General features: G+C 41.0%; 1 protein-coding gene across 1 annotated transcript; it reads right to left on the bottom strand.

The window, feature by feature from the left end:
• Positions 1–32: 32 nt before the first annotated feature.
• Positions 33–13,965, bottom strand: cgrrf1 (cell growth regulator with ring finger domain 1). Its single transcript, XM_048251271.1, has 6 exons — positions 13,762–13,965; positions 13,313–13,449; positions 12,945–13,122; positions 12,413–12,560; positions 1,147–1,254; positions 33–882 (listed from the first exon to the last, which is right to left on the bottom strand). Exons 1-6 carry the CDS (start codon positions 13,863–13,865, stop codon positions 496–498), a joined length of 1,062 nt encoding a protein of 353 aa, XP_048107228.1. The 5' UTR covers positions 13,866–13,965; the 3' UTR covers positions 33–495.
• Between the last annotated feature and the right edge of the window lie 4 nt (positions 13,966–13,969).

Below are 13,969 nucleotides of genomic sequence, written 5' to 3'. Positions count from 1 at the left end.
GTGTTAATTCCCATCATACATCTGACAAGATGTTGGTGTTTAAGCATTTTCTTGTTTCATTACACTTCATTGTACTTCACAGCTTATAGACAAATAAATAGACCATAGACATATATTAACAGAATTAAAAAAACAATCAAAAGGAGCTGCTGAATTACCTACATTCACACAAATAAAAGGAAGTTCTCTAATACTGCTAAAACCTCCGAATACCATCCATGGAATGCAAGGAAAACGCATAACAAAGCGTTTGGATAAAACAAAACAAAAACACCACATACAAGTCTTGCCATTACCAAACAAAAAGATCTAGAAAACTAGATCAAATAGCCTTGACTACAACTTATTCTCAAATCTAGATGAAATACAATCAGTCTTGCTGTCCAGTAACTAAAGATGCATCCAACTAGTCTGGAAAATTGCTAAAATTCTTCAGTATCCCACAGGGACTATGGTGAAGTGGCATCACCTCTAGGTTAAACCTGAAATCACTCCTCATTCTTCATGATCTCCATTTCCTCCGACATCTTTGTTCTCTTCCTCTTCCTCTTCCTCCGTCTCAGCAGAAGCAGGTGGCCTATGACACAAGGCAAAGGACTCCATGACAAAAGCGCGGCACATGGGACAGTGCTGTAGTCGGGACACACAGCCGTCGCACACACACGCGTGGCGGCAGGGCAGCAGCACACGGTTCAGGGGTGCGTTCTGGCACACCACGCAATCCTTCCCCTGAGCCTCTGACCACTCTCCCTCCGACGCCTGGTCATCCTCCTCTTCCACTGCTTCCTCGCCAGGGCCCTGGGGCTCCTCAGACGCATCTCCACTGGCAGGGGGGTCCGCTGCTCTGGTTGATCCCTCATTATCAGATGACATGAAGAGAGGCTATGGAGAAGTAAAGGCTAGCGCTTTAGTCTCTACAGCAGATCTAGCTACCTCCTTTTTAAACATGGCCCTGGCACATTTTCCATAATTACTGCAACTAGCTCCTCTCTGATGACAGCCATTGACCTAAAGGATTTGCTAAGCATTATTTAATGTCAGGCAGAGGACTGCCTGAACCAAAGGGCTTTTATAAAAACCCAAGTTTTATAAAAAGTCCCAAGTTTAAATACAATTTTAGAAGGTAAATAATATGCCTAGTGATACCTTGAGCTCATACATGTTCCCTTGTGCCGTGAGGAGATGCTGGAACAGGACGCGTGCTGAAAGCCTGTACTTGTCGTCAGGAACATGAATCACAGCGACATTTGCAACCTGAGGGAGGGAGGGAGGGGGGTGAATGAACAAGGACACACTGACGTCATGTAGCAGGTATGAAAAGGTAATTGAAAGCAAATTAGCAGAAAATGATTGCTCTCCAAATATGTTGGTGAGCATGAAGACACACACACACACACACAGAATATTAGTCCATGAGACAGGGCCCCAAATTTGGGCCATCGGTATCATCTGGGGGGATTAAGTCTCATAGTGATTTTTGGCAAGGTATACACACACCCCTAGTACTAGAAAAATCACGATAGCAGTGCAGGGGTGGTAGTGAAATCACTTTTTTCAGCTCATGAAGTTACTAACCCCCTAAAATAAATTCCGTTTTTTAAATCTGGTGTATATCTTGTTTCATCTCATGGTAGGGATTAGGGTTAGGGTCATTGGAAAAGGGACCTTTTAGGCTTTCATTTAAGCCCAGTGCTGAATCTGTCTGACAAACACAGACGTCACATGACTTCTTTAAATCAGAAATAACACACATTTTCTCACAATTTCCGCCTAAACTGTATGCTTTCTTTTATCCCTGTGGCTTGAAAGAACACCAGGGACACAAAACTCAACAATTTTAGTACTCAAGGCACTCTGATGATTCAGAAAATGTACAATATATACAATATAGCCATACTATTTATTTGTGAGAGCCTTAAATTAGACTTGTGTAGCCAGCACAAGTCTTCAAAATAGAATGGAGCCAATAGAATGGACAAATAGAATACCCTATTAGTCCAGGGCCAAATGGCCTAGTTTTTGAGATACCTCCACCCAATCATGTTTTTTTATATCTTTGATATGTCTAGTTTATGAAATGGATTGTTGTATAAAAATATTTTACTGCACAACTAGTTTTTTGGATGGTATTTTAATCCTCCCCAAAACGGATCTTGTGAATATGTCGAATTCTGCAAGAAGGACATTATTTGCTTTGTCACATATCTTTGGAAGTAATGATCAGAAACTCACCAAATTTGGACTGTATGTTCCCAGGTAGTTGGCCCATAAAATGAAGTGATAAATTAACCTTTTTTTATGAGTATGTAGCAAAAACATACCCTTCAACATACATGGAATGTAGGCGGACATTGAAAAGGTAATACAAAATATGACATAACCATGTTTATTTTAAATTGCTTTCAAAACAAAACAAAACAAAATTGAGCAATAAAACAGCTTCTTCATGTCTAATGTAACATCGAAGAACAATGACAGAATACACAAGACAATGCAGAACAGGATAAGAAAAGTGCAAATTCAAAATGGGAAGGAGATACTATAGATTTCATTCAAAGGTAGTGCTGTCTTGAAGATACTTTGCTATTAGATTTAATTCAAATGTAGTGTTTTCATGAAGACATATATAGATAGATATATAGATAGATAGATAGATAGATACTTTATTGATCCCCAGGGGAAATTCAAGGTAATATCTTCAAGTCCCACAGTATCTTGGCTTGGTCATTCTTGATCACCTTTGGAGGTGTATCCCATTTTGACTGCAGCCCATACTTAGCACAGATGTTCCTATATACTATCCCAGCCACCTGATTATGGCGCTCCATGTATGCCTGGCCTGCCAGCATCTTGCATCATGCTGTTATGTGTTGGACTGTCTCAGGGGCTTCCTTACACAGCGTGCACCTTTGATTTTGCCTTGCATGGTAGACCCCAGCCTCTATTTATCTTGTACTCAGGGCCTGCTCTTGTGCTGCCATGATCAGTGCCTCTTTGCTGTCTGTCAGTCCAGCTGTATGGAGCCACTGGTAGGATTTCTCAATGTCAGTTACCTCCTCTATCTGTTGGTGGTACATACCATACAGGGTTTAGTCTTTGCATGATGGTTCCTCCTCACACTCCTCTTTTTCAGGTGTTTGCTGCCTGAAGTATTCACTAAGTATCCAATCACATGGGGCCATCTTCTGGATGTATTGGTGGATCTTAGTTGTTTCATCCTGGACACTCACTAGTCCTTGGCCCCCATTAGTCCTCTTAGTGTACAGCCTCAGGACGCTGGACTTGGGGTGAAACCCTCCATGCATTGTGAAGAGCTTTCTTGTTGTGATGTCAATAGCATCTATCTCTGCCTTTGGCCAGGTTATTATGCCTGCAGGGTACCTGATGACAGGTAAGGTGTTTCTGTTGATGGCCTGCATCTTGTTCTTCCCATTCAGCTGGCTATTCAGGACCTATCTCACCCTATGTACATACTTGGCAGAAGCACCTTTCCTTGCTAAGTCCACTTGGTTCCCATTGGCCTGTGGCATTCCAAGGTATTTGTCCCCCACATTTGCTAGGTTGCCCTCTGGTAGTGTTATCCCCTCTGTTCTGGCCACCTCTCTTTGTTACCATCCTGCCACACTTGTCTAGCCTGAATGTCAATCTGATGTCACTACTGTAGATCCTGTGGTTCCATTCTGCAGTTTGTAGCCGTAGCCACTCTTGTCAATGATCTGGCTCAGGAGGTTTAGGCCTATGCAGAACAGTAGTGGTGACAGAGCATCCCCTTGGTATATATCGCACTTGATGGTGACCTTGGCAATGGACTCAGAGTTGGCCTTGGGTTGTCTTCCACAGTACCATGGAGTTCTTGATGAAGGCTCTTGTCATTTTGATGTTGTAGAGTTCCAAGCATTCCAGGATCCATGTGTGCGGTATTGAGTCATAGGCTTTCTTGTAGTCAATTCAGGCAGTTCACAGGTTGGTCTGTCTGTTTTCCTCTGTCGCACGCACGCTATTTGTTTATCCAACAACTGCTTTGCAAATAATGATGTCCATAGACAAGGTAGAATATGTTGCATGATTTTATGAAATTACGATGTATTGCAACATCATGCAAGTCAAATTTGTAGTTTCTTTATGTCTCATTCCATCGAACTACTGATCCGCTACCCGATCTGGCAAACTTACATAGTGCGGTTATAGCCGATAGAGGGCCGCGAAGCGAATGCAGAAGTGCCGTTCACCCTGTTATGAGTTGATGAACCACGGAAACAACTTTGGAAACATTATTTTAAGGTACAAAAATTCTTTGGTGTTGCTTTAATATTTTATCATGTGTGTTTTTGGAGGTGTGCTATGGAAATTTTTGATGTCATGACGTTTACTTTAGATGTCTGCCAGGTAGGGGCGGTTTTGGGTGTTGGGTGGAAGTAATTAGTTAATTAGCCATTTGAACGCCGGCTTTTCTCTATGCAGGAGTTCAAAGTTTTGTGACGCACGGTAAGGGGCTGGTGTGAGTCCTGCGGTCAGGTCTGCTTTATATAGTGGTATGTAGCCTAGCCATAAGAGACCTTTAACCTGCTGTCTCTGCCTGTTTTCTCCTTCACCACTCGGGTACTCTACCACACATCCACTATGATGCCAGAGAGGAGCCTCCACATTGTACAGAGGCATGCTATTGGCCTGTAGTTGGATGGGGTTGCCCACTTCTGGGGGTCATTCAGGATCAGGACTGTTTACCCTTCAGTCAGCCATCCAGGGTGGGTTCTATCACTCAGTATTTGGTTCATATGTGTGGCCAGACGCTCATGTAGGGAGGTTACTCTCTAGTAGCTATGGACCATGTCTAGTCCAGGTGCTGTCCAGTTCTTCATGCATGAGACCCTTTCTTGGATGTCTGCCGCTTTGATGGTCACTGGGTCTTCAGGGAGGTGGCTGTGTTTAGCCCTTAGTTCTGCTAGCCATTGTGTATTCTGTGACAGAAGCCTTAAAAGAAGCCAGAGCAACAGATCAGTGCTCAGTACTCATCCTGCTTGACTTATCAGCAGCCTATGGTATGGTTAGCCACTGTATTCCTTCTTTCCATACTCTCAAACATGGGCAGCTATGGCTCAACACTTTACTGGTTTGAATCCTACCTCACAGGACACTCGTTAAATGTGCCAGCAGCCAGACCAACGGATACCTTGTCTTAGCTGAATTACTGAAGCTAAGCAGGTGTGGGCCTGGTTAGTACTTCCTTTTCCTCTTTGGAAAACTAGGTTGCTGCTGGAAGTGGTGTTGGTGGGTGGTCAGTAGGTGGCACTCTTCTCTCTGGCCAAAAAGATCAATCCTAACGCCCCAGTGCAGTGACGGGGACACTGTACAGTTAGAGATGCGGTCCTTCGGATGAGACGTTAAACCGAGGTCCTGACTCACTGTGATCATTAAAGATCCCATGGCACTTATCGCAAAGAGTAGGGGATTCCCCTGTGTCCTGACTAAATTACCAACCTGGCTCATTCAATCTGGCCCCCTAATCATCCCCCACTGTAATTGGCTCATACACTCCCTCACTCTCCACCTCAAGCTGGTGTGTGGTGAGCGTTCTGGCGCATAATGGCTGCCGTGCATCACCCAGGTGGGTGCTGCACTATCTTCAATAACCTCCTGAAGACCCAACTCTTTCGAGGGTACCTCCTCTGCTAGAGGCATGCTTAATCTAGCACTTACCACTAGACTATGTCTCTTCTCCTTCCCTTGACTTAACTTTGCTTGAACGGTCATCCCATTCTATGCGAGTAGTGCTTATTGCTGCACTAACTAGTTGCACTGTACCTTTATTGTTCCCTTTTTTGTCACTTTGGATAAAAATGTCACACTACATGACCTTGCATATGATACAATTTGGTATTGCAGGAGCCAAAATTGATATATATTTTTAAATTATTTATATATTTAAGGGCTATGTTCATGAGTGTGTGAAAAATTACATTGATTTATGGTATAATATTTAACTGTACAGTTGTTAGTTTCTGATTTCAATCTCTTTTCACCTAACAAAACCCATATTTGTCAGATATTTTTGTTATAAATGGCCACCAAATCTGAGGCCTCCATGATTCTAAATCTGATCAGACCCCCTTTGTGATTTGTGTGTGTGTGTGTGTGTTAAAAAATAATGGTTAATTTATCACTTCATTGTATAGGCCAACTACCTGGGAACATACAGTCCAAATGTATTGGTGAGTTTCTGATCATTACTTCCAAAGATATGTGACAAAGCAAATAATGTCCTTCTTGCAGAATTCAAAATTTTCACAAGATCCGGTTTTGGGGAGGATTCAAATACCATCCAAAAACTAGTTGTGCAGTAAAATATTTTTATACAACAATCCATTTCATAAACTAGACATCAAAGATATAAAAAAAACATGATTGGGTGGAGGTATCTCAAAAACTAGGCCATTTGGCCCTGGACTAATAGGGCATATTTGTCTATTCAATTGGCTCCATTCTATTTTGAAGACTTGTGCTGGCTACACAAGTCTAATTTAAGGCTCTCACAAATAAATAGTATGGCTATATTGTATATATTGTACATTTTCTGAATCATCAGAGTGCCTTGAGTACTAAAGTTGTTGAGTGTTGTGTCCCTGGTGTTCTTTCAAGCCACAGGGATAAAAGAAAGCATACAGTTTAGGCGGAAATTGTGAGAAAATGTGTGTTATTTCTGGTTTAAAGAAGACATGTGACGTCTGTGTTTGTCAGACAGATTCAGCACTTAAATGAAAGCCTAAAAGGTCCCCTTCCCAATGACACCAAGCACCATATTATAGAATATTGAAAATATCCCTACCATGAGCATAAACAAGATATACACCAGATTTAAAAAACGGAATTTATCTTAGGGGGTTAACTTCATAAGCTGAAAAAAGTGATTTCGCTACCACCCCTGCACTGCTATCGTGATTTTTCTAGTACTAGGGGTGTATACCTTGCTAAAAAACAATGATAGGATTTGTCCCCCCGATGATACCGATCAACCCCCCTGGCTCATGGACTATATGTATATCTACTTCTTTCAGGTTAAACTCTAGGGAAAAGCACGGTATTGTTACTCTTTCAAGACACAGAAATGAAAATGAGTAGGGGTGGGCGATATATATTGTGATTGTTGTTTTAAAGATGTGACATTATTGAGTATTTAAATTACTTATGGGGAAAAAAACACTCGAAATCACACACTGAAGACTCATACATTCCCAGGAGGTGTATGCAGGGATTAAAGTGAAAAAAAAAATAATTGTTTGACTGAACTTTTTTCAGGCCATAAGTCATAAGTTGTTCATATCTATCTATAGAGATAGCACCCCTTTTGCTGTCGCGACCTATTGATTTGTAATGTACAAAAAGATGCAAATAGCAAAGTAAAGGGAGTATTCACCTTATTCATACAGCGGCCATTGTTTAAACCAAAACGAGGCTACAGGGTACACTTACTATATATAGTATTTAATGCCACATACAGGTGAATGCATAGAACATAACAATCCTATGGTTTGTGTACCCTGTAGCCTGGTTTTAGCCGCCAATGGCCGCCATGTGAATAAGGCGAATTGAGAGTGTTTTTGATTGAGATTGAGTTTTCCTGATGAACAAAACAATATTTCAGTACCATCCTTGACCATTGCTGACTAGCTAGCTATTGCTGTTCTTTTCTACTGCAGCAATATTGTAGAAGGGCTTTAACTTACACTCAGGCCACTTATTTAATTACTTCAGGCCAAAAGTGTTTAAAGGAGAATTCCGGTGTGATATTGACCTAAAGTGTATTGCACCCAAAAACATGATGCAGGTGACAAGCCAAGATGTCTCATAGCCCATCTCGGCTTGTCCCCTGCACTCCAAAATCTGGAACAATTTTCTTGTTAATATGCAATTCAACACCAAGTAAAATCTATAAAATCAAGTTTGCAAGACTTCCCATTTCACACTATACTGAATTTGCACTCATTCACTCCTCAGCACTCCCCCCCCCCCTTAGGTGACTGATCCCGTGGTTGGCATATATTTTGAGGTGGTTAACACGGTCGAAAACGCATGAAATTTAGCACACACATCAAGTGGTACAGTGAGTAGACAGGGATAAAAGCTTGGCACCGGGCGTTGCCCAGGAACTCCATAGCGCCCCCAGAGAGGGTTCAAGCGGAGCGAGAGGCGCAAACGTTCGACAATTTCCGCGTTCGATTATTGCAAGGGGGAGGGGGGGAAATCCCCCTTTATGCAGACCAGAGTAAGCCCTTGCTGCACTAATGTCAATGGAGACTTGTGGAATTTTACCAATAAATTGGTCATTTTGTCTTTCTGGATTTGTTGAGGGTTTTTTGGAAAATTGTGTCATAATCTGTAAGTGTTTGGGATCATTTCAAGCCTAATAGTGTAATTTTTTAGTGTTCGGATTTGTAATAAAATAACTTAATATTAGACCATGCTGCTGCCAGTTACTGTCCGGTTGTTATCATGCTAGCTAGCCTCTTAGCTAAGGTAACATTTTAATCGGAGAAGTGTAATTTCTTTGAAATGACAACTAGCTGAATAACACTACTGACATTAGTTAAAGTGGATAGTTTATACTCAAGCGAATTTGCAACAGTATATTAAGTTTAAGCGAAGTCCTTCAACTACTAGTCACTTGTTAGCACATAGCTGTATTGCCATAGCTACTACCATCCACTTGTATAGCATTTGTTAGCATTAGCTAGCTAGCTAGCTTCGGTTCACATGACTAATTAAATTATTCATATCATGTCCTTAAGAATGATTCATTGGTATCATACATGATTATGGACAATAATACTGTGAACACAATTATGTTTATCTGTTGTTATTGCTTATTAAGAGAGAAAGTTTATTTAGTGACGAGGGTGACACTCCCACTTATGCAGACCGAACTGTCCCGCTTTTGCTCCCATAGTAACAAATTACGTTGCTCTATCTTGCTAGTAATCAAGGATCTTTGGCGCCCCCTTACGTCACAGTGACTTGTGGTTGGCATATAGTTTTAGATAAACACACCAAATTTGGTGGGTGTATGTAACTCCCAAAAACAAATAACTTTTGTATTAACATGCCATTAGCCACGCCCACAGGAAGTGAGGTAATTGAGATTTTGTGCGTTGTGGACATGATCAATTTTAACGTACTCCTCCTAGACGGTTGATCCGATTCATGTCAAAGTTGGTATACATGATGCCGAGATGTTCCTGATTATAAATTGTGAAGTTTTTTTTTTACATGTTGTAATTTGACGAAATGGCGAAATTATTAATTTAAATCCACATAAACAATAAATGTGTCATAATTCACCATGCATGGCTTGAAATGTTTTAAATTTCACAGGTCATTAAAGACCATGTTAATGATAATATTCACATGCCCATAATGCATGTTTGGCATAGCGCCACCAACTGGCAACAGAAAGAATGACAATTATACTGATGTCACATGATCAATTTGAACATTCTCCTAGACGGTTTGTCAGATTCATTTGAAATTTGGCAAACATTATGCCAAGATGTCGCTGATGTTAAATTGTGAATGGATTTTTGAATGTTGTAATATATTTGCTGATTTTAATATCTCACCACATAAACAGGAAATGTGTCATAAATCACAGTGCATTGAATGAATGGTCTGAAACTTCTCAGGTTAATAGATATCATGATTATGATGATAATCTAATGGGCCCACCAGCCACCACCTGCAGGAAATGCCAGAAATGGAATGCCTTAATGGTCTGAAACTTTATAAAATATTGGATATCATTATTGTGATGATATTCACATGCGTAATTCACAGGCCTAATATAGTGCCACCATCTGGCCAAAAAGTGTATCAGAAATGTTCTTTGCTTAAAATGAATAATCTGAAATTTCTCAGGTTAATATATATTATGATTATGATGACACAATATGGGCCTGCCTTGCATTGCGCCCACACCTGGCCAAGCAATAAATGTTCCAGAAAATAACATGCAAAAACAAATAGCACACACATCAAATATGTACATTTTACAAATGCACCACTTCGGTGCTTTGATGGATTCTGAAATGTCACGGGTTGCGGCCCGCAGGTGCTCGGGCCCGCCATTGCCGCTTGCGGCTATATTTATTTTTGATTTCTCCTCCGTCTATCTACCCATGTCCTTGATTGCCTAGCCTTTCGCAAAACCTACCGCAAATTGTGAAAAACATTGTTGTATATGTCATAGACGGGATAATAAATTGCATAGGCTATGGTTTATATTGCGTCGCTTTACACATAGCCTAATATTAGTTGCATTGATTAAAAACTGTAACAATAATAGGTTACATTGGGTGGCATAGCAGGCTATCTGTTCAAGTCATAGCGACACCCAAAATTAATGACCTCCCCTGACAAGAGTTCGCGACAGTAAGAAATTGTCCACATTGATGCACGAAAAGAACACAGCCTACGCTTCTTCTCCGAATTCGCACATAGAGCTCACAATCATATCCAAAAAAGTTAAACGGATCGGCCAACCTCGTCAGCTGTCTTGATTGTGTCACTATAATCCAACTTTTAGACCGTTATTCCTTTTTAAGCAAACGCTCAGGCCAATGAGTGTAGCTACAACATAAACAAAGCGAAACTCATGGCTGACGTTATCTTCTTGAGCGGTGACTGATTGAGACACTATTAGGTCTTTAAACATTTACCATCACACACAATTCATCCGACCTAATATTTGTAGTTGCCATAAAAAAAGGAAAATAAAAGGTGATAGCCCCCCCCCCCCCCTTATTTTTTTCTCATCAAATCTGCACCGATCTCAAATATGGCATTTCTAAAATCAAATTGAAATCTGTCGTACGACGGAGAACTTATTGTGTAGGGCAGGCTATGCGGGAGAAGCCCCTGGCTGCAGCAGAGAGCAAGTGTCACGTGATCACTAGTGGGTCACAACGTTGTCACACGCTAATGTTTATTTTGTGCTGCGAGAGTAGCCTACTTGGGATTTTATCATGGGTTTTATGCGCTACTTCTGTTCAAGTAGCATTGATGAGACAGTCACGTTTTTTCCTACACAGTATTATATGGAGAGAAAACATTAGCCTTTGAGTATTTTAATAGTCAGTTGTAAACAAAGAACTATTTTGTAAATGGACTGAAATTCGCTCTAAATATCTATATTAGCCATAAGCTAACGCATTAGTTTCTATTCTGTAACTTGGAATGCTAGCCTATGATTGCTCTTAAACAAAACATCGAAGGAAATAACTGAGATGTGTTGGTCTGCTTAGTTTTACAGTGAATCCTATGTAAAGGTTTGGAAGGAACTTCAGCTTCAGACTTTCTCTTGGGAAACTGTTAAGGCCTATTCATCTTCTCTAATGTAGCTGGTTAGACCATTGCCACACACAAGTGGGGGCAGAATTGGAAATGTGTCATAGAGTGACAATGCATTGGTTGATTTGGTTAAAAAGTAAAAAGTCACAGGTTAGGTTATTGGTTATTATTGTAATGATGCTATTCATAAATAATGAGCTGTAAAGTAACTCAGACTTTAACAAAAACAAATGTTTAAAGGATATCGACTAATTATCGTTATCGTCAAAATCACAAAAATATCGAGATATTTTTTGTCCATATCGCCCACCCCTAAGTACAATACTGAGCACAAACAACATATTAATTTGTTTATCTTGCAATTTGACTTCACCCACTAAATGTGAATTTTAGGGGTGTAACGGTACACAAATCACAGTTCGTTGTATACCTCGGTTTTGAAGTCACGGTTCGGTTCATTTTCGGTACAGTAAGCCTATAGAAATTGATAATCTAAAATTCACTGACAATATTTTTCATGCGGAATTGGAATACCATCTTGAAAAGGTGTCAAATGTTTTTGATGTCAATTGACATATGATAATGGTCTGCTACTTAATATGTTTTTGTGGGAACTCGAATTTGAAACATACAAGGATACAAGGAAGTTTATTGTCACATGCATATAGTTACTGGAAGTAAGAAATGCAGTGAAATTATGTCTGGTGTCAGCCTATTTGTGCAAAGTGGGGGGGTAAAAAGTGCAGTAGAAGAGGGGTTTAGTAGTTTAAGTGGCAAGGGCTGCATAAGAAAGGTGGGGAGGATTGGGATTGGGGGCACCAACAAGGAGCACCCAAGAGCAACATGGTCTGCAAGCAAAAAAAAAAACTACTGTTGATTCCTGTTAAAGACTGCATTTGGCACATTCAGTACGCATCTGTATTGAACCTAACATCCTGTACCTAAACGGTTCGGTACAAATACGTGTACCTTTACACCCCTAGTGAATATAGTTCTCTGTACCCTCTGAATCCTTATAGATTTTTTCCCTTTCGAGCGAGAAGTGAGCTAGATTTCTTGTAGTAGGCCTACTTACAATGTTGTATGTCTCTCTTGCGTCAGGCTCTGCTAGAGTCAGCACAGCCACCAGAGGGTAGCGTTCCCGTGGCATTGGCCCCAGGTCTGTGATTCCCAGGTCTGCAGGGATCTGGCTAAACTGCTCCTCTTTGCTCTCTTTGTCCAAGCTGAACCTTTGAGTTAAGGAACCTAAGCTATATAAGGGCATCGGGACTTAGAGCCTGGACGATATTTCACATACACTCACATATCAGTAGCTTTACATTTGAAGAAGACCACTTACATTTATTTTCTTTCAATATTATAATGAAAAGAAAACAAGTCTGGACCTCATGTTCAATGACTGCTGTTGTTTTCACACACTGGGAGGAGTTAAAGCATCAAACAGCTTTACTGATTGTCCATAGCATGAGCATTTGTCCCCATAAGATCAAATTTCATAATTTCCTTGTGGATCAATAAACTTTCCTCCTACTATCTGTCCAAAGAGGTAAACAAAACGCTGAGACAAATAATATGTCGGTGCCTGATTCTACTGAAAGTGAGGATACATGAAGCTCTGACAGTGGTGGTACTGGAAGTGAAGGGCCTCTTGGAACAGCTGTGGGGTGCTGAGCCGGGGCCCGCGCTGGTGGCTCTGCATTGCCAGCTGCAGTGCCTGGATGCTGCAGCCCCAGTAGCAGGTAAGGACACATTCCTCCAAACAGCCAGGGCGCAGCGTAATACCCTCTAAAATCAAGCCCACCAAAGAAGACACAAGTTATTGGAATCTGATCACCTCTATTGTTTTTGATAATATGATCAGAAGAGAAGCCCAGTCAGCTGTAAACTTCCCTCTTCATGTAGGCCTACTAGTCCACTCAGTTAACAAATAAAGAACTTGGTTCTATATGAGGAATCTGTGCTAATTGATACTAACCAGTAATTGAGGCTGTTTTGGTCCCCAACTCCAGAGCAAAGGGATTTGTCACCTGGACCATGGTCTTTTCCGGTGCAGTTGAAAGCGATTCTGCCTCGTCAGAACTTCGCAAAATGACAGGCACGTCAAAACCGAACCTGTCAAAGGCATAAGAGAGATAAGTATAGGGCGTGAAGGTGTTTCATAGAGGACTAGGCTAGCCTACACATAAAATGACAGATAAGTGACATCACTTATTCCGTGACAGGCTACTTCTTCAAGACCAGGACTAACAATGGTAAGATAGAAAGCTGTACCTAACACCACGACCACCATTGAACTGTATTAGCCTATTTAACTGACAGCAGATAATCTCTGATTTTTCTAAACGTCATTCATAATCATTGCAGAGCAGCGGTGCGTAGCCATCTCTGACAGTTATTGTTGACAGTTCAGTTCAGTTCACCTACCAGCCCAACACCATGGCAGCGGTAATGATGAAACACAGTGTTATCACGCTGATGTAGAACAGCGGAGAGTATTCATATAGCATAACTAAAAACACCGCAGCCATTTTAAAGTTGAAACTTTGTTTTACATGTTAAATCAGCTGTAGTTTACCACTACAACAATATAGCCTAGCTGCCAGCTACGATCACGTCCGCATCATTCTGTATA

This window comes from Alosa alosa, chromosome 8, assembly GCF_017589495.1.
Source record: "Alosa alosa isolate M-15738 ecotype Scorff River chromosome 8, AALO_Geno_1.1, whole genome shotgun sequence".
NCBI lineage: Eukaryota > Metazoa > Chordata > Actinopteri > Clupeiformes > Clupeidae > Alosa > Alosa alosa.
The sequence above is the reverse complement of the archived record's forward strand: the minus strand, read 5'-3'. Positions and strand labels throughout refer to the sequence as shown.

Bases quoted from the DNA above. Each gene is read 5' to 3' on its own strand.
- cgrrf1 (XM_048251271.1), bottom strand. From the start codon at position 13,865: ATGGCTGCGGTGTTTTTAGTTATGCTATATGAATACTCTCCGCTGTTC. The intron at 13,450-13,761 runs GTAGGTGAACTG...TGCCTTTGACAG, and splicing joins GCTGCCATGGTGTTGGGCTG to GTTCGGTTTTGACGTGCCTG. The intron at 883-1,146 runs GTATCACTAGGC...ACTTCTCCATAG, and splicing joins GGAACATGTATGAGCTCAAG to CCTCTCTTCATGTCATCTGA.